The following is a 23532-nucleotide window of genomic DNA, read 5'->3' on the forward strand; positions in this document are numbered from 1 at the left end:
TCCGTAGTCGTCTATTAAATAACAGAATGGCGAAAAACTTCCTTTCTCCCTGGCAAATAGGAATGGTGTGAAAGGTGACCCAAAACATAATCTACTACATGAATTTTCTCTAAGAGTGGAGGAAACATTAACAAGCATTTGCAATGAAATGGGTCTTGCGTATGCTCGTGTTGGAGCTATTAGAGCTGTAAATACCTAACTGGACTTTTCTTGCCACATAAATTGAAAATGAAAAGTAAAACAGTTGACATAAGCAAGCCGATTCAAAGCGCCACGGCCGCCATGACCGCAAAGGAGAGACACAAAAGGAAAAATATGTTTTCTCAGAGTCAAACGTATCAACAAACGTGCAATTATCCATTTAACAGGGTCGATGGCCAAGGCAGTAACAAAACTGTCTCAAGGAGGGACAAACAAAGCATTTACCAATGATGACAAAGGATTTGTGAAAGGCAAGCCCATGAACGAGTGATAGTGACTGACGTGCGGTGGGCGTGGTTAAAAGCTCACAGATAGATTACAACACATCAGAGCGCTTTTGCGCTCGACCTAAAAATGGGCCCAAAGGCCTTGTACCTATTTATTAGCAACATAATCAACAAGATGACAAAAAACAGTCAGGCATTGGAAAAGCCAATAGGTTTTTCTACGCGAGAGCTATTGGCTTTGCCAATATCTTTTACCCATGTTGTACAGGGGCATAGAGAAGAGTGGTGCATAGTAGAGTGGCACTGTGTGGAGAGGGTATAGTGGCACTGTATGGAGTGGGATGGTGGAAGTGGCGTGGCATAGAAGTGAGTAGCATAGAGTCAAGTGGCATGGTGCAGAACAGAGCACAGTTGTGTAGAGTGCAGTGGCACAGATTAAAGAAGTGTAGGGTAGACTGGCGTATAGTGCACTGGGGTGGAGTGGAGTAGGGTGCACTGGCAAAGAGTATGGAGGTGTACAGTGCAATGTCAAAGTGCAGCGGTATAGAGTAGAGTGGCAGAGTGGTAGAGACTGGTGTAGAATGCAGTGGTGTAAAGTGCAGTGGTGCACAGTACAGTGGCAGTGAGTGCAATGGTGCAAAGTAGAGTGGCGCAGGCTGCAGTAGCGTAGACTAGATTGGTGCAGAGTGGCACAGAGTGCCGTGGCATACAGTTGAGTGCATTGGTATAGAGTACAGTGGCAGAGAGCAGTGGTGCAAAGTAGGAGATGGCATAGAGTGCAGCAGTATAGACTAGTGTGGTGCAGAGTTGCACAGAGCTGAGTGCAGTGGTGTCCAGTCCAGTGGTGTAGAGAGGATTAGAGCTGCACAGAGTAGAGTGCTGTGGCACAGGGTGCAATGGCACAGAGCCCAGAGGTGCAGAGAAGAGTAGTGTGGCATAGAGTAGAGAGGAGCTGAGTAGAGTGCAGTGGCATAGAGTGCCAAGTCGTAGGGTACAGTGTACAGTGGCATAGAGTATAGTGGTGTAAAGTAAAGGGTAGGAGGGTTGGAGGGAAAAGAAGCATGGTGGGAGGGAAAAGAACCATCATCAAAGGGGGGGGGGGCAGGTGGAACAGGTTAATAGAAACTACAGGACAGGGCTTTGGGTGATGGACTGAAAACACAAGCACTCTTATGGAGTGCTTGAACTCAAAAACGTAGCTCCAAAAATGGGAGCACTGGAAGGACATAAGTACTTGGTTCATGCTCTGGGGAAGGGCCAAACACGAGAAGGGACAGAAAGGTAAGGGAATAAATGGATGGATGGATGAACGTGTGTATGGGTACAGAGTTGGATGGATGGATATGTGTGATGAAAGAACGTGTGGCAGCCCAGCCTTGGCAACAAAGAACAAGTTACTTACCTTCGGTAACAAATTATCTGGTAGAGACTCTATATAGATGCAGATTCCTTACCTTAGAATTCCCTGGCGTCAGCATCGAATTCAGAATTCTGCTGAGCAGTACCCTGCGCGCGCAGTCGGGTGGTGTCGTTCAGATCCGCGTGCGTCATCCGGCTCCGCGTGGCACGTCAGCGGCGTTGGAGCCGTCTAGGACGTTACGGTTGTCTATATAGATGCCACCTCGGCACATGTACGTCAGTTCTTTTCCCACAACTTTCCGCGCCAGAAGCGCAGAGTCATGGAAGAATTAAGGCAAAAATACCAAAAACACATATATATACATATATATATATATATATATACACATATATACATATATATATATATATATATGTATATATATATATATATATATATATACATATACACATATATACATACATATATACATACATACATATACATACATATATATCCTCAGAGCGGGGAGGCTTGGGTGGGTGTAAGGAATCTGCAGCTAGATAGAATCTCTACCAGATAATTTGTTACCGAAGGTAAGTAACTTGTTCATCTGACAGAGGCTTCTAGCTGCAGATTCCTTACCCTAGAATAGATATCCAAGCTATAATTCCTGTCGGTGGGTCTTAAGGATATATTCTATACCAGGAAGTCCTGCAGGACTGAGCGGGCAAAATGCTCCTCCCTTCTCACTTGTCTATCCAGGCAGTAGTGTCTCGCAAACGTGTGCAAGGAAGCCCACGTTGCCACTTGGCAGATATCAAGCACCAGCACGCCACGAGCTAACGCAGTGGTAGCAGCTTTCCCTCTGGTAGAGTGAGCCCTCTGAAGGCTGCCTCTTGGCCAAAGCGTAGCAGATCTTTATACAGAGACGACCCAGCGCGAAATAGACTGTTTCTTTACTGCCCGACCTTTCTTTGCACCAGCGTACCCCACAAAGAGTTGATTGTCGACCCGGAACTCTTTTGTGAGGTCAAGGAAGACCATTAACGCTCTTTTTGGATCCAGCCAATGGAGACGCTCCTCTTACTTAGAGGGATGCGGTTGAGCAAAGAAGGTGGGCAGGGTGATATTTTGACCCAGATGGAAAGGGGTCACCACCTTGGGGAGGAAAGAGGCACGAGTTCTTAATGCTACCTTGTCAGGGTATATCGTGAGATACAGCGGTTTTAAAGATAAAGCCTGCAGCTCACTCACTCTTCTGCAAGATGTAATTGCCACCAAAAAGACTGTTTTAATAGTAAGCAGTCGGAGAGGACAGTTATATAAGGGCTCAAAAGGAGCACACACTAGCAAGGTAAGAACAAGATTAAAATCCCACTAGGGCATGACAAAAGGCACAGGTGGAAATAAATGTACAATCCCTTTAAAAAATCTTTGTACTATAGCGGACTTAAACAAAGATGGTTGATCGGGCAAGCGTAGAAAAGCCGATGAGGCTGCAAGATAGCCCTTAAGAGTCCCTAAAGAGGAACCCTTTTGGGCAAGAGATAAAATAAACAGGATATTAGATAGAGAAGAAGAAAGAGGATCAATAGATCTCTCTGTACAATATGGAACAAAATGTTTCCATCAACAGGCATAATTCGACTTAATAGAGGGACGCCTGGCTGCCAGAACGACATCACAAACTTCGGAAGGGAGGTCATAAACCATTAACTTTCGCCGTTCAACCTCCACGCATGAAGGTAACCCCAACATGCAAATCTGCTGACATTGCACGTTCTCTACGGAGGCAAACAGATCTAACCAAGGCTCTCCCAACTGCTGAAAGAGTCCTTGTGCCACCTCCGGATGGAGATACCATTCGTGATCCGATAAGCATTTTCGGCTATGCTCGTCGGCCCTGGCCTTCAAAGAACCTGTCAGGTGTTGAACCACTAGGGTTATGCCCTGCTGCTCCAGCTATGTCCAGAGACACAAAGCCTCTTGACAAAGGGTTCACGACTCCACACCTGCTTGTTTCAGTAGCACATTGCGGTAGTGTTGTCTGAACACCTGCACTAAATTTCCTTTCACAACAGGAAGAAATGCCTTTAATGCTAGTCGGATTGCCCGAAGCTCCAACAAGTTGATATGGAGCCCGGATTCTGCCGGAGACCAGTGACCTCTGATCTCCACCTCTCTCAGATGGCCACCCCATCCCAGAAGTGACGCATCTGTCACTACTGTGAGCTCTGGTAGAGGAAAGGAGAGGAATCTGCCTTTGACTCAAACGCAGTTCACTAACCACCACTGCAGATCCTTTGCAGTTCCCTCCGAGATCTGAACCACGTCAGTAAAATTCCCCTGATGCTGTGCCCATTGGAACTTCAGGTCCCACCGCAGAGCCCTCATCTGCCATTCTTGACCAACTGGATGCAGGAAGCCATGAGTCCCAGCAGCCTCAGAGTCTGTCCCACCGAAATCCAGGATTGAGGCCGAAACATTAGTTTCATAACCTGAATATCCTGGACTCGCTGCTCGGGAGGAAAGGCCTGATACTGCACTGTGTCCAGAACAGCTCAGATGAAAGTGAGCTTCTGACAGGGAGTCAGGTGTGACTTCGGCACATTGATAGTGAGCCCCAGCGAGTGCAGGAGGTTCGCCACTGTCTGGAGATTGGTGACGAGAGCCTGGGGCGTGGGAGCCTTCAACAGCCAATCGTCGCGGTAGGGGAAGACTGAAATCCCTGACCTGCGCAAATGCGCCGCCACTGCTGCCATCACCTTTGTGAACACCCGAGGGGCACTGGTGAGACCGAAAGGGAGCACGGTAAACTGAAAGTGCTCGTGGCCCACCTTGAACCGCAGGTAACGCCGGTGCGCTGGCAGGATGGGGATATGAAAATATGTGTCCTGGAAGTCCAACACCTACCATCCAGACTCCTTGATCTAGGGCAGGCAAGACCTGAGCAAGAGTGAGCATCTTGAATTTCTCCTTCTTGAGGAAGAGATTAATGTCCCTTAAATCCAGGATAGGGCGAAGGCCCTTGTTCATTTTGAGAATCAGAAAGTAGCGGGAATAACAACCACTGCCTACTTCTGACATCGGACCCTTTCTAAGGCTCCCTTTGCCAAGAGAGCAGTAACTTCCTCGCGGCGCAAAACCAAATGGTCCTCCATCAGCCGTTCTTTTGTCAGAGGGATAGAGGGAGAAAAAGGCTAGAAGAAGGAGGAAAAGGCTACAAGGGGAAGGAATGGCCCTTCCGTATGATCTGCAGAACCCATTTGTCTGTTGTGATGGAAAGCCAGTGAGGGAGATGAAATTGAATCCTCCCTCCAACTGGACGAACGTGGTCCTGCAAAACCACACTAGGAGGGCTTGGGTGCAGTGAAGGGGGGCTGTGTGGTGGCCGACCGCTGGCCAGACCCTCTTGGTCTGATGGTACCACGACCACGTCCTTTTCCGGGATGGTGTGAAGCCTGAGGATGGTGGCTAAATTGTGGCTGGCGTGGCACCACGCCAATTCTGAAGCCTCAAAAGGGGCGAAAGACAGACTGCTGTCGTGCTGGCGCTGAAAGGCCCAAGGATCTGGCCATAGCTCGAGAATCCTTGAACCTCTCAAGCACGGAGTCTGCCTTTTCACCAAACAGGTGAGAGCTATCAAAAGGCATGTCCATCAAACTAGACTGGACATCCCCCGAAAAGCCAGTTGAACGTAGCCCGGCGTGGTGACATAGGGCCACTGAAGATGCAATCGCTCTGCCCAGCAAGTGGGTTGTGTCCAATCCACACCTGATCGTAAACTTGGCTGCATCTCTCCCATCCTTGACAGCCTGAGTGAGAGTGTCCCGTATGTCCTCCGGGACCTGGGGCAGCACCTGTGCCACTGTATCCCATAAAGTATGGGAAAAACGGCACAATAGGCAAGAGGTGTTTACTGACCTCAATGCCAGGCTGGAGGAAGAAAACATTTTCTTTCCAAGCTGATCCAGCCTCTGGGATTCCCTGTCCGGGGGAGCGGAGGGGAAGGCACCACGGGAAGTAGAGGCTTGGACCACCAAGCTCTCTGGGGTGGGGTGGGGTGTAGGGTCAGGAAACTAGGGTTGCTCGGAGCGGCTGACTGTCCTATTCACAGGAGCCCCTGTGTTGGGTTTGGACGTCCGTTAGGGCCTCATTGAAGGGCAACATCGGCTCTGATATTGTCACCCCCGGTTGAAGCACCAGTCAGGAGATTCGTCCTGACTGGCACCGTGGGCAAGTCTAGGTCCAAGACCTCAGCTGCCCTACGCACCACCATAACATAAAAAGCTCCCTCCTCCGTAGCCACATTAGGAGGAGAGAGCATACCAGTATCTGGAGATGTGTCCAGTCCACTGGCCTCTCCTAGATCCTCGTACCAGTCCATTCCAGGTCATATTCTAAAGGGTCCTCAGACCCCTCCCATTCCTCTCCTGTGCCCGGCTGTTCTGAATAATGCTCAGACAATGATCTGGGCCGAATCGGCACAGTTGAAGTTGGAGTCAGCATCGTACGACATCGCTCCGGCTCCTCCGAAATGAGGATGGGGCTCCCGCCAGTGGTAGAGGAAGCACGGACGTCGGACCCGGCGCCAAAGAAGGTAGACTGTGAGGGGCCAGCCGAAGCCACCGATGTCGAACCAGATGGGGCCCCTGCTGACCCTGTGGGGCCCGAAGACCCACTCGAGGGTGCAGCCCTCTCAAAAAACAAGACGCATGGCCTCGTAAAATTATTTTATTTGAGCTGGGGTCACTCCGGTCCACGGGAAAGGGGGAAGACGCGGAGTCGACCCTGGCGACAGCTCGGCAGAACCGTGCTCGGAATGTCGACGTTCCGTTGGCCTTCAGAGCCATGGCCCGACAGTCTGAGCACGAGGTGGAGTCGTGATCCTTCTCAAGGCACCAAAGGCAAACTCTGTGCGGGTCCGTCACCGACATGGTGCGATGACATGCACCACACAGTTTGAACCCAGTCTTTCTCGAAGACAAGACTTCAAACAATCAAAAAGGTGACAAAGCCTCGACGAAGAAAGGTTAGCTCTAATCCGGATCTGCACTTAACCAGCGCGGAAGGAAAAGAACTGACGTACACCCGCCAAGGCGGCATCTATATAGACAACCGTGACGTCATAGACCACTCCAGCGATGCTGATGACGCCACACAGAGCCGGACGACGCACGTGGATCCGAACACCGCCACCCGATGGCACGCGCAGGGTACTGCTCAGCAGGAAAGATTCCGGATTCAATGCTGATGCCAGGGAATTCTAAGGTAAGGAATCTGCAGCTAGAAGTCTCTATCAGATGAGCAGAGCTATATCTCAAGATACACAGGATCTGCAGGCCTCGTACAACAAAGCTGGCCAAATGTAATAAATCGATTTGTTTGTTATCTGAAAAGTGCAATTCTCTTACAACTAAGATAGAACATTAGCAATGTCTTTTCAGTACTTGGGCAACCCAACTGGACCTTATTACAAGTGGCCTGGAGCATCAACAAAGGTGACAGGGGGGATGTTACTGCATTGGGTGTTTTCAATTTGCCTGGTGCTTCCAGGACAAGAATTATCAGGCTTATCAGGTAAGCAAAACGGTCTGGAGACACTAGATCCAGTCCGGTCTTCAGAGTTAATGCATCCTGCAGGCAGCTGCAGTGTCCACTCCTAGCCCCTTCTCACTTGTGCTAGGGTTGCCTTGCATTTACCACCTGCTGCAAGCAGGTGATACATAGGAACAGAGAAGGACTGACAATGTGGCCAGAATTTATAAGCGAACGGACACAGTAAAACCGGGTCTGTATAATATTCTCCATTTTGGAATCATTAACTTTTATAAAAACAAGTTACTTACCTGTAGATTGTGGTTCTCCAGAACTGATATCTTTCATAGATTCACATGCTTGAATCTATCCCGTAGTCATAGTGGGAGCGCCATGGTATTTAAATAAGCAATACTAAAAAGTACATAGGAATAATATGGATAGACCCAATTTTCAGCCAACCACAGGCTGGACCCAGGACCACGTCTCCCCTGCAGAGCCGCCATACCTCAGATTTTGAGCACGTGTTAATATATATTACATAGACAGATAGATAGATATATTTCCATGAGGTATACGAGTGGTAGGCGTGAACGGGGAGGTCTGTGGGTAGCATGTGCATCTATGAAAGATATCAATATTGGAGAACCACTGTGTACAGGTCAGTAACTTGTTTTTTCTCCAGTATCGAATATTTCATAGATTCCCCATGCTTGAATCAGAGTAGCTAACAGTAAGTAAACCTAGAGCATGTAGACAGAACCACTCTTAATGAGGTATAACCTGAAATAAGAGATGAAGCATAGAGCTTAGCAGCTAGTAAAACAGCTGGATACAGGCCATCAATTACAATAAAATTTAACATGGAGCATATGAACAATAAAACAAACTAAAAGATAATCTGTACCTTAATGAAAAAGGTGACATAAAACTGCCTGCCTTCCATGCTGATTCCAAACAGTAATGCTTGGTGAAAGTATGAGCATTCAACCATGTTTCTGCCCTGCAGATGTCTGGGAGTGGCACTCCTGCAGATAAGGCTGTGGATTTAGCCATCTTTCTGGTTGAGTGTGCATCCACTTTTCGGGACAGTGGTCTTCCTGCTTTGTCGTTACAAAACGTAATAGATGTTGATACCCAGTGAGCTATGCTGCTTCTTGAAAGTGCATAACTCTTTCTAGGAGTTGAGAAAGAGGTGAAAAGCTGATCAGATTTTCTGAAAGATTTTGTCCTGTGAATGTAGAATTTCAAGCAGCGTTTGATCTCTAGTGAATGGAGAGCTTTCTCCGCCGCTGAAGAAAGATTCTTAAAGTACGTTGTCAAAATTATAGGTTCATTCAAGTGAAAAGAGGTAGAAACTTAAGGAAGTAATTTGGGGTTTGTTCTCAACAATAATTTATCATCTTTAAATTGTAGAAAAGACTCAGAGATTGTAAAGGCCTGAATCTCGCTTACCCTCCTGGTGAAGGTGAGGGCCAATAGAAGGGCAGTGTTCCATGAGACCTAAATTATGTCCGTCTTATGAATAGGTTTAAAAGGTGGCTTCATGAGCTGGGAAAGAACAGTATTCAACTGCCAGGATGTAGTCGGGACTTGATTGGTGGGAAGGCCCTGAACAGGCCCTTTGTGAAATCCTTTACCAGTCTAGTGGACCACAGAGAGATTTCCCCAAGCTTTCTGCAAAATATGGAAATTGCTGCTAAATGCACCTTGATGGAAGAGTGTGCCAAGCCTGACATTGCCATATGAAGAAAATATGACAGCAGCTGTTCTGGAGAAGAACGAAAAGGATGTAGTCCATTTTTGAGACACTAACAATAACATTTCTTCCGTTTTGCGATATAAGATTTATTTGTGGAAAATGCTCTTGCCTGTTCCAGGATAGATTTACATTCTGCTGGTATAACTAGAGAGCCAAACTCATGTCCATGACATCCCATGCTGACAAACAGAGACTGCATTTGTGGATGCAATATCTGACCGGTGCTCATGGAGATTAGGTTGTCCATCGACTGGAATTGTGTGGGTGGACACAATGACAGTAGTAGAGGTTCTGTATATCAATACTGTCTCAGCCATGCCGTGGCTATTAGAATGAGATGACATGGCTCTTTCTTCATCTTGCGTAACAATCTGGGAATGAGAGGGAAGTGTGGAAACGCATAGGCAAACATTCCTGTTCATTGAATCGGAAGTGCATTTCCCCAAGACCCTCTCGGAGGGAATCTGCTTGCAAACCTTTTGCACCTCTTGTTGGATAGTGTTGCGAAGACGTTGAGTTTTGGGGTACTCCTTTTCTTGAACACATGAGAGTTGTCTGTGATCTATTTCCCATTTGTGGTATTGACTGGATAACCTGCTGAGAGAATCCGACCATACATTGTCTATGCCTGGGACATGTTCGACTTGCAATGACAGGTTGTGTTTTAGTAACCACTCCCAAATTTGCTGGGCCTGAGAGGAAAGGTTCTTTGACCTTGTGTCCCATTGCTTGCCAAGGTAAAACATTGTGGCAGTGTTGTCTGTTCTGACCAGGACAGAGGATCAGTGAATCCTGGATAGAAAAGACTGTGGCCCTAGGAAAACAGCCTTCAGTTGTAGAATGCTAATGTGCATCTGTGCTTCTTGGAAGGACAATTTTCCGTAGATTTCTAGCTCCTGGAAATGTGCTCCCCAACTGTCCAAGGAAGCAGCCATTGTCATTACGAAACTTGGCTGTGCCGCTTCGAAGGAGAGACCGGGAGATATATTGCTTTCCTTTCCCCACCATGACAGAGCTTTCCTCATCATAGGGGTGATGTTGACTATAACCTTATAAGAAACCGTGAATTTAAATCCACTGAGTATCTAGCTGTTCCTATAGAGATCTAATTTGTGGGCGATAGTTTGGAGTTAATGGGAAGCACGAGGATAGCACCCCCAACATTGATTTGTACATCCTCACCGAAGTGGACTTTCGTCGAAGGAGGGAAGCAGCCGTCTACATTATTCATGGTACTCTCTCTGCAGTCGGGTAAGCTTGGGCAACCATAAAGTCTATCATGGACCCCAGAAATACCAACGACTGGGTTGGAATGAGGGATGACTTTTCCGTATTTAGTTGGAGCCCAAGAGACTTGAATAGCTGTTGATAAAACAAGGTAGATTCTTTGGTAGAGCGGAATGTGGAGCCCTTGACTAACTAGTCGTCCAGATAGGGGAATACCTGCTGATCATGTCTACTCAAGAAAACAGCAACTGGCGCCATGCACTTTGTACAGACCCTGGGAGCCAACCGTAGTCCGAAAGGGAGAACCTTGAATTGATAACTGCCAACTGGAACCTTAAGACCCGACGATGGTTTACGTGGATCAAGAGGCATCATTACATCTGTTGACCATAAGCAGAATCTCCTGCAATGACACCATTCAGAAGGGTTGCTTTTTTAAGTACTTTTTTAGCTGTCTGAGATCCATGACCTGTCTCGATTTCCCGGACTTTTTCTTTTTTCAGGAAGAAGCACAGAAATGTCCTGCTTTAGGAGAGTGAGGTGTTGATGTGCCCTTTTGTGAGGAGGATGGCAGGGGGGCTTTAGCAGAAATTCAAGGGTGTGACCCTGATATATGATGTTTAACGCCCATTTGTCTGTGGTGGTACTCTCCCATTGATAGTAAAAAAGCAGAGAGGTGATGGTTCAAATGTTGAATGTGGTGGTACGAGGTGACTAGTGCCGGAGAAATGTCACCGCCATCTTGTAGAATCTTGGACTTTTCCTCCCAGCGAAGGCCTCCTTTGAGCTGGCTGCGTAGAGTAAGCTGTCTTGAACCCTCTGTAATGCTACTGTTGTCTGGTGTACTGGGGTCAATATCCTTGCTGTGCGTATGGCAGATAATCTGTATGACTGATAAGAGGGTCTCTGTGTGTATTGCCCTCTTCCTATTCCTCCACGAAAGGACTGAAAACGCTTCTGTTGCAGGGTTTCTAGGGAGCACGCAGTGTCCGTGCCAGCCTTCATGGCCTGAAGGGTGCCATCCACCTGCTTGACAAATTCTTCCCATCGAAGTGCATATCCAATATTATAAGGAGATAATGGTGCGATGTAGTTATCCCATTTCTGACCTGGTGTATCTGGGTCTTGGAGTAATTAATCAGGCTTATCATCTGGATCATTTTCTATTAAATCATCCCTGATAGTTATGGTGGGGGGGGAGGGGGTTTTACATGTCTGATTTCCTGTGTCCTGTCTGGTATGGGACTTGTAGGTAAAGGTACAACAGTAGGTGCCTCTGTGCATCCCGGAACGACTGGGACTGGTCATGTGAATCTGGAAAGCATTTATAATAATCATTTAGCATGTGCCTTAAGTCTGCGACTAAAGAGATGGGCACTGCTATGGTATATCCCCCTGTGGTTTGTTATTATTCCGGAGGCTCTTCTTAGGGACAGTGCTCTTGAAAATGAGTAGAATCAACGGGATATGCCCTGCTGGCTGCTGGGCCATGAACAAATAGTCCCCTTCCAAGTAACTGAAAGTGTCCTTGTCAGGTTCATCACCATTATCCTCTGAATCCTGACATTTAACTTGCAATTGCCAAAGACTTTGTGCAAGTCTGAAAGTCCCTTCTTCTGAGGTGGGCTGAGGCAGTGGGGACACCATGCTGGGTGATATCAACTCTGGCCTAAGCTGAGCAGATACATTTTCAGCAAAGAATGCCACCTTTTTTTTCATCTCGTCGACAGCCTCATCGATGAGGCTGCTGATTAAGGGTGGTTGTCAACAGAGCGGTCGCCATCATTGTCGTCGACGAGGTGGTGGTTGTGCTGACTGTCCTCACAGATGCTGGAGTAGGCATTGACAGTTCTCTGATTTTTCCACAGCCTTCAGTCTTTTAGAGTCTTTCAAGGGTGAAGTAGGGCCATCATTTGTGCGTTTTCCATCTGGCGGACAGCGACTAGGGCCCTCCTCCTTGTCAGAACCAGTTTGGGAGCTGGACTTTTTCTTTTGTAGCCTTAGAAGTAGTCTGGGTTCTCTGTCCTTAAGGGTTTTTTGCAGATAAAGGTCAACAGTGCTTACAATCCCTGGGTGTATGGTTAGGATGTAAACAATATAGGCACTCTTTATGAGGATTCTCAGAAAATAGTCTTGCCTTTCCACAGGACCTGCATGTCCTGAAAAGCCTTTTTTAGATTCTTCTGACATATTAAAGTTGACAGGGTAACTTAAAGCTGAATCCAAAGAAATGCTTGAGAGTAAAACAAGGGTCGATAGTTCACCAACTGTAACAACTGAACAGAGCTCAGGGAGAATCCCTCACACACATGTGTGGTTAGAAATCTGAGGTATGGTGGCTCTGCAGGGGAGAAGTGCTCTTGGGTCCAGCCTCTGATTGGCTGAAGTTTGGGTCTATTAAAACAATGTGAATTGGCTAACAATGTCAATTGCTTTTTCCATGGTATTCCAATGTACTTTTTAGTACCGCTTATTTTAAATACAGTGGGACTCCCACCATAATGATGGGGAAGATTCAAACATGTGGATCTATGAAAGATTCAGTACTGGAGAATTGTAGAATTCAGCGCTGGGATACTGGTATGGAATCAGAAAATACTAGTCTCCACCATGTATTCCTTCATTTTAATATATATTACTTGTAATGAAGTGCCAAAACTGTTAAAAATTATATATTTTTAATTACCAACCATTTTAAATCATCACGCACTGGAGAAAATCAAAAGCACGTATCTTCAAGGGTTTTATGACTGGTATACCGGTACAGACCTTGGGCGATGGGGACAAGCAGTGAAGTTAAGAAGGCTAACCAAACATATTAAAAAAGGTCTGAAGACGGGGACCATGTGGAAAGGAAGGAAAGGGTCAGAGAACATTAACTGGGAGTGAGGTCAGTTAAAGGGAATGAAGTTGGGAACCCTGACAGTAGGTGGGTTGGGCAGCGTTGACATTTTGACAACTGTAGAGATACTGAATAAACCACAGGAACAAGTGGAACATAGATGTATTATATTTCCATTTCTATTTCCTCAATTACAGCTAACTCAATTATATTTTCCAAATGTAGCATTTATTATCACAGCATGTCCACCGGAAAAACATTACTGGAGTAGGTATTTAAATGGGAAGTTAATATTCAAAAACTGTGTGTGATATCCTAGTCAGTTTCATAGATTGTTTGTCATGCTATAAAAAGCAACCAGCCGCATTTTAGCCTGCCGCCATTCATTATAAAGACATCAGAAAAAAGGTACTGGCCATCGCCAATGAAAAGCAGAAAGCTGCACAGCCTTCCTAGTCTGAGTGGAGCTTATGACCATGCACCGCACAGCTCTATCAGAGCGGATGCAACCAAATATTCTGAAACATTTTCAGATTGACCTGCAGCTTTTTAACTGAGTAAGATTTAACACAATGGAAATTCATGTGACTAATCCTACACAGTTCCGATTATGTTACCTCAAGTTTTCCAGGTTAGAGAATGTTAAAAAAACGTTTTCAAAGACCTCTAGGTTGAAAACCAAACTTTGGCATTGATAAATTGTACCACCGTCCCCCGGAGTACAAAAAGAAAAGTATCTCATAAAACAAAGTGACATTCCTCTCATTGTTTGTTCATGCTTTTTTTATTTTTTTTATCACGCTATTTCTACTGGAGCGTCCTCACAAATTTGAGGAAAATAAGCGTCAGTAAAGCACTCAAATGAAACTCAGCAAACTCATGCTACTTTTTTGTGTCATTTTGCATATGAAAATAGGCATCTAGGAGCAGAAAAAAATACAATAAATACAACCCTTTTAAACAATGGTCTTTAAAAAATGTGGCTTCTTAGATAAAATAAACATACACACAATAAAAAATGTTTCTATGTTAGTTTTTAGGTCTGGCCTAGAGGCAGCTTTTGAGCAGTCTGTTGTCAAACACATATTGAGGACAAAATTAAAACTTACAGTGGGCTTTTGGTCAGGCCACTGCTTGCCATTGATTGGCATTCTCATTAGCTTGCTTTTTATTCAATGTTTTTTCTTTCTCTTCTTGTGAGTGTCCCTCCCATGGAGCAGAGCCTCTTACCTATCCTTTCGACTGGATGAATTGCGTCCTATCACTGTCCAGGATTTTTTTTTTTCTTTTTCTTTCAGCACTCCATAGAAGTGCAAGTGTTTTCTTGCTCTGGCCACCATTGCTGGTTCCCCTCAATACCAGAACCCCACGGGGTTCATTTTGCTCACTTATTCCCCCCCCCCCCCAACTCGGTCAGTGCTTCCCCTATTCAGTGTTGTTTTGCTTTTATTTTTTTTCCTATTTTGCATCTCTACTAGCCTCAAACTTCTCCATTGCTTCTCTGCACCCCGATTCCCATTGTTCCCTCCCTGGTGTTGACTCCACCCCCCCCACCTGCTTCTCCGATGCTCCCCTGCTCCTCATACTGCAATATTTAAAAAAATAAAAAAGACATATATTCTTTTAGAGAGCGTTCATGGAGGGCCTGGCAGTGGCAATTTGTTCCTGGCCCACTTGTTTTTCAAAACACACCTTTGCGCACATTTATTTAATTGTTTGAATTTATCAATTCAGAATTGGCATCTGCCATCATGGAATGGTAAAGAAAAAAATGTGTCATGCCATCAGTGCATGCACACGGTGACATACACAAATACACGTTGACAAACAGTTTTGCCTTAGAGCCATGGAGCCAAGTGCCTACATAACGTATAAGCAGGTGCACATAATTTGCAAAGAAGGAAATCTAATTCCTCAGGTGCCAGAAGGGTCTTTGGTTCAACATTTGCTGAGCAAAGATTTTTTTTTTTAATTAAGATTATTATATACCTTTATTGTTACAGAACAGTATCTCCGTTATCTTGGGAAGATAATGGAAAACATGTCCCTGCATATGTGGAATAACTTACCAGTAATTCCATTGGCTTCATGTTGTAAATCACAGTACCACAACCTATTCACAGGGTCGCATCCCTCCCGGATAGACAGTAAGATGTACCTTCCGTCATCTGATACCTACAACAACAGATGAGAAACATATACGGTGATAAATATGTCACAATAAGGGTATTTTGAGATAGCAAAGAAAGAAGTTTTAGCCAAATATTTGTTTTTGACTCTCACTGAGATAAAGCATGACAGTCCTTTCCTTCTGTCAAATATTAGATATAATTTGACACTTTTAGTATTTGACTAGTATTTATGTGTCATGTGCATGTATGGACTTTTCATGTACTTTTGGTCCCAAACCTTTGATGCATCTTTCCTTGCTCAACCTACAAAGCTGCTCTGTTTCCTCAAAAGATTCACACTCAAAGTTGTGAAATAAGAATTATTTATTTTACTAACGGCAGCCAAAAAACGCGTTACACTTTGGAACTGCTGTCTGTTGGGCACCTAAACGCTCCCTATCCTCCCCCTCCCCCCCAAAAAAAACATTTAAACATCCCAAGTATATCATCACCTTTATACACTGGGTCAAATATCTTATCTTCTGACAGGCTGAACTTGCCTGCATTAGTAAATCAAGCATTGGCAAAGTCAACACGTTATGAGTCTTTAAAACCCCTTGGGTGCCGGGGACGAGCTGGTTACATCCTTGTCCATGGTTGCCGTGTGCAGAGGACGTAACTAGTTCGTCTTGCACTGGGCCCACGGGGGCGCTCCCCCGGGGTAGGCCTCCCACCCCCTCCCCTGGGCAGGGATGGAAAGGTTATCGTTTCCCCTTACACCACCGACAACCCCAACCCCTGTGACATCTGATGACATCATCAGAGGTCGCCTCCATAGCGCTGGAAGCCAGAGGAGGAACTGATTAGTTTCTCCTTGGTACGGGGGCAGGGGAGGTCAGGGAGGTAAGGAAAGGAAAGGCTTTTCCTTTCCTTTTTATGTCTCGAAAAAGCATTCCTGCAGCCTGATCGCGCAGGAATGCCCACTAGACACCAGGGATTTTTTTTTGTTTATCATTATGAGGGGAGCGACCCCTTAGGCAAGGATTGCTCCCCAGAGGGCCAAAATATTTTTTAGGCCATTTCTGCCCCTCTGGGGCCATATCGGCTAATTTTAATTAGGCCGATCTACCCCCAAGGGGGGAGAAAACACTAGACACCAGGGATATTTATTTATTTATTTAACACGAGGGGAGCGACCTCTTAAGCATGGGGGGGGGGGGAATTTATTTTAGCCCATTTATGCCCCCCTTGGAGGGCAGATCGGCCTATTTTTATTAAATCAATCTGCCCCCAAGAGGGGCAGAAACCACTGGACATCAGGATTTTCATGCAAGGGGAGCGATCCCTTAGGCAAGGATCGCTCCCCTGGGGGGGGCAAATGTATTGTAAGCCATTTCTGCCCACCATGGAGACAGATCGGCCAATTTTTATTAGGCCAATCTGCCCCCAGGGGGGCAGAAATAACTAGACACCAGGGATTCGTGTGTGTGTTTTGAGTGGGGGGGCGGCCCCTTTGGCAAGAGTCGCTCCACATGGGGGCACATTACTGTTGGCCATTTCTGATTGGCCTATTTTTGTAAGGCCCATCTGCCCTCAAGGGGGGCAGAAAGCCCACTAGACACCAGGGAAGATTTTTAAAAAAATAAAAAATAAAAATAAAAAAAAGACGGTAGGGGCCATACCCCCACCCAGAATAAATAGGGACACAGTTGCTCTGCCCACCAGTAGGCAGATGGGGCAATTACCCCTGATCCACTCCCGGTGGGGGAGGGGGAGGGGGGAGGAAGCCTACTAGATGCCAGGGAATTAAAAAAATAAAAATAGTGGGGTGGTGTCTACCAACCAGTACGGGCATGGTTATGCCCCCACCCCAACTGAAGGAGGTAACAGTCTTTCCGCTCTCCCCCGCACACTAAAAGATCTTTTCCCAACGGCAAGCAAAAGGACATTTGAGTATTTGGGGTTTTGGTTTTACATTTGGGACGCAAGAGCTTGGCTAATTCTCAAAATCGTCCCACTTGGAATGGTGAGGGCTGCACTTTTTGGACTTTGGGATGATGCCATGTAGAAAAATCTTCGAGACCTAGACACAGCTAAAAACTAAACATCTGGGTGAGTCCAGGGTGGTGTGCTTCACATGCACCCTGCACCATTTTCTTACCCACAATGCCCTGCAAACCTCCAACTTTGCTTAAAATCACATATTTTCCCCACATTTTTGTGATGGAACCTTACGGAATCTGCTGGAATCCACAAAATTCCTACCACCCAGCATTGTTGAGTCCATACCAATAAAAATTCTACCCCACTTGTCAGCCTAAAAACTTTTTTTTTCTCAAACTGCCCTTTTGGACCTGCTTTGGTTCCCTCTCAATTTTCGACATGTTTTTGGCTCTTCCCTGTCACAGGCACTTGGCCTACCTACACCAGTGACGTATCATTTTTATTGGGAGACAGAGGGAAACGTTGGGTGGTAGAAAATTTGTGCCGGCGCGGTGATCCCACACAGAAATGTGGGGAAAATGTGATGTTTTAGTTAAATTTGAGGTTTGCTGAGGATTCACGGTAAGAAAACACTGGGGGTTCCACGCAAGTCATACCTCCCTGGACTCCCTCGGGTGTCTAGTTTTCAGAAATGTATGAGTTTGGTAGGTTTCCCTAGATTGCTGCTGAGACCAGGACCAAAAACCCCTGCAAAACAGGTAGTTTTGTAATTGATCATTTTAATGTGTCTGCATAGTGTTTTGGGGCATTTCCTGTTGCGGGTGCTAGGCCTCCCCACACAAGTGAGGTACCATTTTTATCTGGAGACTTTGGGGAATGCTGGGTGGAAGGACATTTGTGGCTCCTCTCAGATTCCAGAACTTTGCAGCACTGAAATGTGAGGAAAAAGTGTTTTTTTGTCAAATTTTGAGGTTTGCAAGGGATTCTGGGCAACAGAATCCGGTGAGAGCCCCACAAGTCACCCCATCCTGGATTTACGTACGTGTCTAGTTTTAAAAAAATGCACAGGTTTGCTAGGCTTCCCAAGGTACCAGCTGAGCCAGGGGCCAAAATCCACAGCTAGGCACTTTCCAAAATACACGTCAAGATTTCAATGTAAAAATATGATGTGTCCATATTGCATTTCCTGTTGCGGGCACTAGGCCTACCCACACAAGTGGGGCACAATTTTTATCGGGAGATGTGGGGGAACACAGAATAGAAGAACAAGTGTTATTGCTCCTTGTCTTTCTCTACATTTTTTCCTTCCAAGTGTAAGGCAGTGTGTAAAAAAGAAGTCTAATGGAGAAATGCACTGTAATTTACTTGCTAGGATGGGGACCCCGGAATTCAGAGATGTGCAAATAACCACTGCTTCTCAACACCTTATCTTGTGCCCATTTTGGAAATACAAAGGTTTACTTGATACCTATTTTTCACTCTTTATATTTCACCAAATGAATTGCTGTATACCCAGTATACAATGAAAATCCATTGCAAGATGCAGCTCATTTATTGGCTCTGGGTACCTAGGTTTCTGGATGAACCTACAAGTCGTATATATCCCTGCAACCAGAAGAGTCCAGCAGATGTAACGGTATATTGCTTTAAAAATATGCCATAGCTGGAAAAAGTTATAGAAAAAACGTTGATAGAAATGGCTTTTTTTTTTTTTTTTTACCTCAAGTTCAATATTTCTTTATTTTATCTGTTACTTTCTGTAGGAAAACCTTGAAGGATCTACACAAATGACCCCTTGCTGAATTTAGAATTTTGTCTACTTTCCAGAAATGTTTAACTGTCTGGGATCAAGCATTGGTTTCACACCCATTTCTGTCACTAACTGGAAAGAGGCTGAAAGTACAAAAATAGCATAAATAGGTATTTCCCAGTAAAATGCCAAAATTGTGTTGAAAATGTGGTTTTCTGATTCAAGTCTGCCTGTTCCTGAAAGCTTGGAAGATGGTGATTTTATCACCGCAAACCCTTTGATGGTGCCATTTTCAGGGGAAAAAAACAAATTCTTTCTTCTACAGCCCTTTGTACCAATTTGTTTAAAAAAAATTTTAAAAAATGAAATTTTAGCTGTATTTTGGCTAATTTCTTGGTCTCCTCCAGGGGAACCCACAAACTCTGGGTACCTTTAGAATCCCTAGGCTGTTGTAAAACAGAACCCAAATTTGGCGTGGATAGCTTATGTGGACCAAATTTTATGAGGGCCTAAGCGTGAACTGCCCCAAATAGCCAAAAAAAGGCTCGGCACAGGAGGTGAAAAGGCCTGGCAGCGAAGGGGTTAATATACAGGTGCAGATTTACTGGCTTTCCCAATGCTTGCGTAGCCAAATTCATTCCGGGCAGGGTAGGTAATGTGCGTGCAGAAGAATACGGCATGCACAAGTAGCCATCTTGAAACATTTTTTTTCAAAGCACAGCAAAAAATAATTTCAAGACAACCTCCGTGCACAAGCACCAGCAGCTGTGTTACAATGATTTTTGTTCTAGCATGAAAAACATTCCAAGATGGCCACTTGTGTCTGCATGCATTTGTATGCCTGTGCTCGAATGGGTGTTCAACTTAATATGGCTTTTGTTAAAAAAATAAATAATAATAATTGCAAGATGGCTCTCTGTGCTTTTGCATACATAGTCATGGACAGGGGCCACCTTGCAATTCATTTTTCTTATACTTTATTCTTAATTTACTATTCCAACATAGCCATTTGTTTCAAACAGTAAATTAATAAATAAAGTATGTACAAATGAGGAGAAGTGGTAGAAGAGGGTAGGTAGCTGGTCGGATGAGCCTAGGCGTGGGAAGCAACTAGAAAAAGACTGGGACAAGGAGGCAGAGATGAGGGAGAAAACAAAGTGGTCCAATACCATAGAGTGTGGAAAGGGAAATAAACTGCACAGTGGCTTCACTTTTGCAGTAACTGGTTAAATTAATCCAAACCAGAAAGCACTTAGAGAAGACATTATTCAGGGGTAGAACAAACCGAGGAAATGGGAGGAAATCTATTAAATTAGGAAAAGAGAACTGGAAAGGACAAGAAAGCCATCCAATTGTGACTGAGGGGCTGCCCCAAAGCCTGTTCACTCCAAGTATTGTACTGTATTGACAATAGGTACACAACAACAGACAGCCACTGTTGTTTGTAAGTGATAGCAAAAAATGTACACACATTACAAACCTAAAAAAAAAAAAACATTTTGACAATGACAAAAAAAATTAAGAGTGAATCACGTGTTTATTTATCCTAAAATGGACGTTACCACAGTTTATAAAAAAATATATATATATATTTAAAATACATTCAAAGCAATCCAGTCTGAAATGTGAGCCATATAGCTTTACACAATCAATATCGAACAAGATATGTCTATATGCCGCCCTCCTGATTACCACATTTCTACAATTTGCCTGAACCATGTGCGTTTCACTGAGATAACAACGAAGGCGGGCCTCACAATCACTGCATTGCTTAATCACCATTGTTATTTGGCATGGGGGAAATATATTTTTATTTACGCTGAGTCACCCAGTAAAATAATACTTTTTTAAGGAAATAAGTTTCTTAATGTGGGAGATATAACTTACTTAACTCACAAAAACGGAATACCTGAAAACCATGAGATTGTAGGGGGAAGAAATGATTGATGACTATAAAACACATAACTAATCCTAAACTCAAGAGCACTTTGCATGGGTGCGTTTAGAAAGTGTACTGTAGCAGCGGGTGAGTCCAATTACTGGTTTCCCTGGGAGGGCTAGTTACAGCAAAAATCGGTTGTAAACCTAGGCTGGAACTGCTGTTAGCCTTCGACCAGAATTCATCTTGGTGCTACATTTTATTGTACAGCGACAATTCCCACTAGCTTACGCCTTCCAAGCAAGGGAATATCTGTGAGAAAGGGGCACGTGATCAATGCCAGGCTCCCCCACCTTCCCTTGCATTAGACCACAGGCATGGTTGACAGGATCTAGGCCAGTGCCATTCTCACCCCCACTTCCTCACCACATATAGTCATAAGAGAAAGCATGAAAAAAAGAGAGTGGTTACCTGTGCTACTGTGACAACTCCCTGTTGTGGTTTACTCACTCTGAACAATTGTTACCTCACTAAAACCACACGTTTCTTTCTGAAGTGCACTTGAGAGGCCACTCAGACGGGGTACATGGGAATAATGTTATTAGGGCACAATTTCCCTTTCAGGTGTTACAAACAGAAACGTTTCTAATAAAATAAGAGAACTAAAGAGTTACGCAAGGAAAACCCTCTTAAAAAGTGTCAAACCTCATAAAAGTACACTGATAACGATACTGTACAAAAGCCTCAACTTATGTATGATACAAAGAACATTTGTTTTATGTTCAAGGACAAATTGCGTTACCACTTCCTTGGAACACACACTATTGTCCATCAACAAAATCTAAGGGAATTCTTCCCTTCTAAACAACCCCCTAAATATCTGATAACAGAAATGAAAGTTATGCCACTTACACATGACACTTCAGGCTACCTCAAAAATATCTATAGCCATAAACAATATAGAGCAGACCATTGATACTTCAGTGAGTCCATTACTCCTTCTTCCAAAGGGGCGGCTGGTAAATCCCTATATACCATTTGTGCAATCAGTGGTTTACACACCTTATTGCTCACTGAATACTCCATACAATTCCTCCTATTCGTCTTCACAACCAGAAGCCCGTCGGCCAGAACTCCTTTTATTTTCACCTTTATATTCATCTCTCATAACTGCCCTCATGGGAATTCTTTTACATTGATCCTAAACTGCCCTTATGGGAATTCTTTTACATTGATCGTAAAGTGGGGAACGGCCTCACACTCCACATCACAGCCTGCTCGTCTCTTCTAAACTTCCGCAAAAAGCTGATGACATTGATTTTCAATTAACCAAACTAGTATAGACAGGGCAAGGTATACACAGCTACTCAGCACCAAGATACCCTTGAGGGTGTTAGTGCGCTTTACAAATACACGGTAGATATACTACATTAATAATCCTTCCTTGTGGATTTAGTGAGCTGGGCAGTTTTGCTCCTTTGAACATAGCCAAGAAGCATTTAAATTTCTCCTCCACCCTCTTCTTTTCGAGTCATGCCTACTTCATCTATCTCAAATATGGAGTCAAACATTCATCCCTTCTGCTGTAGCAGAAACGTTAGTGATGTCCCTCATGTCACAGAAGTCATCTATTTGTGACACTTTATGTATTATGTTAACCAAAGTACTAATAGTTTGACTGAAGAAGGATGCACTTAGACCTCATTTTAAAAGTGCATTTGTTTAGAAAAATGTTGGAAATCCTGGTGGTATCAACATTTAATTAAATGTTTGAAGAATTTAACCATTATGATATAATTTAGGTTCTAGACTAATATTACATAATGAAACAATACTGAATTTCTAATGATTTAAATATGTGTACAAAAATATAGAAATGCAGTTCTGCGTTATACTGACTGGAATGTATTAAGAGTCATTCCGTTTAGTTATTGTAATCTGAATTCTAATAAAGATTAATGCAGAATTTATAGTTTGCATATAAAAATGTGTGCGATTTAACTGATGTATTAATGTGCTGTATTAACTCACTTCTATTAGCCTACGTGAGGCCTGGTTGGCCTTGTATTTCATGACTGTGCAGAAAATTTCAAGTCATTCCTTTAACGTGAACTTTTTCAGCCTTCGTTCCCATGGGAAGACTATTTTGGTAATAGACTTCCATTGTTTTATACAGAGAGTTGGGTAAATTCAACCTTGAATGCAGAACATCCTGGACTGTGGACTAGCAATTTAAACATTTGTTTCAATCTTGTGCGGAGGTACATGGATGGATGCTGTTCCCATGACAGACCTAGGAAGAAATTAGATTGTGCCAACTTGGAGTCGTGCTATCAATTTCTATTGGATGATGCCCCTTTAACATCAAATGAACTGTTGTCCTGAACAAATCAGATTGCCATATGAACTTTCATACTTTGATGACCAGTTGGACTTGGGTCAGAAGATCTTTACAAGATTCCAGAAGATGAGAAGCTGAGCCACTTTTTCAGTATCCTGTATGCTGAGCCCCCTGGAGAGGTATATTTCATCTCTGCCTATGCCCCTTTTGATGTGTCTTGCTTAGATTTACAGTTGTTCTTCCTAACCCCTTCAGAAGACTCTTGATCAAGCTTCTGACACTTTCTCTTTTACCTATCTTTTGCCCACCCGTATTAGTGACTTTTTTTCCCCAGAGATGACCCTTTTCCAAATTACTTTGCCCTTTTT

At 44.4% G+C, this 23532-nt stretch overlaps 1 protein-coding gene across 1 annotated transcript in view; it reads right to left on the reverse strand.

Moving 5' to 3' along the window:
• PREP (prolyl endopeptidase) overlaps positions 1-23532 on the reverse strand; it is a 574937-nt gene that overhangs the window by 352960 nt on the left and 198445 nt on the right. Inside the window, exon 7 of the mRNA XM_069235420.1 lies at positions 15209-15314. Within this exon, the coding sequence (XP_069091521.1) occupies positions 15209-15314 (106 nt within the window). The remainder of the gene's footprint in view (positions 1-15208; positions 15315-23532) is intronic.

The sequence above is a fragment of the Pleurodeles waltl genome, chromosome 5, assembly GCF_031143425.1.
Source record: "Pleurodeles waltl isolate 20211129_DDA chromosome 5, aPleWal1.hap1.20221129, whole genome shotgun sequence".
Classification (NCBI taxonomy): domain Eukaryota; kingdom Metazoa; phylum Chordata; class Amphibia; order Caudata; family Salamandridae; genus Pleurodeles; species Pleurodeles waltl.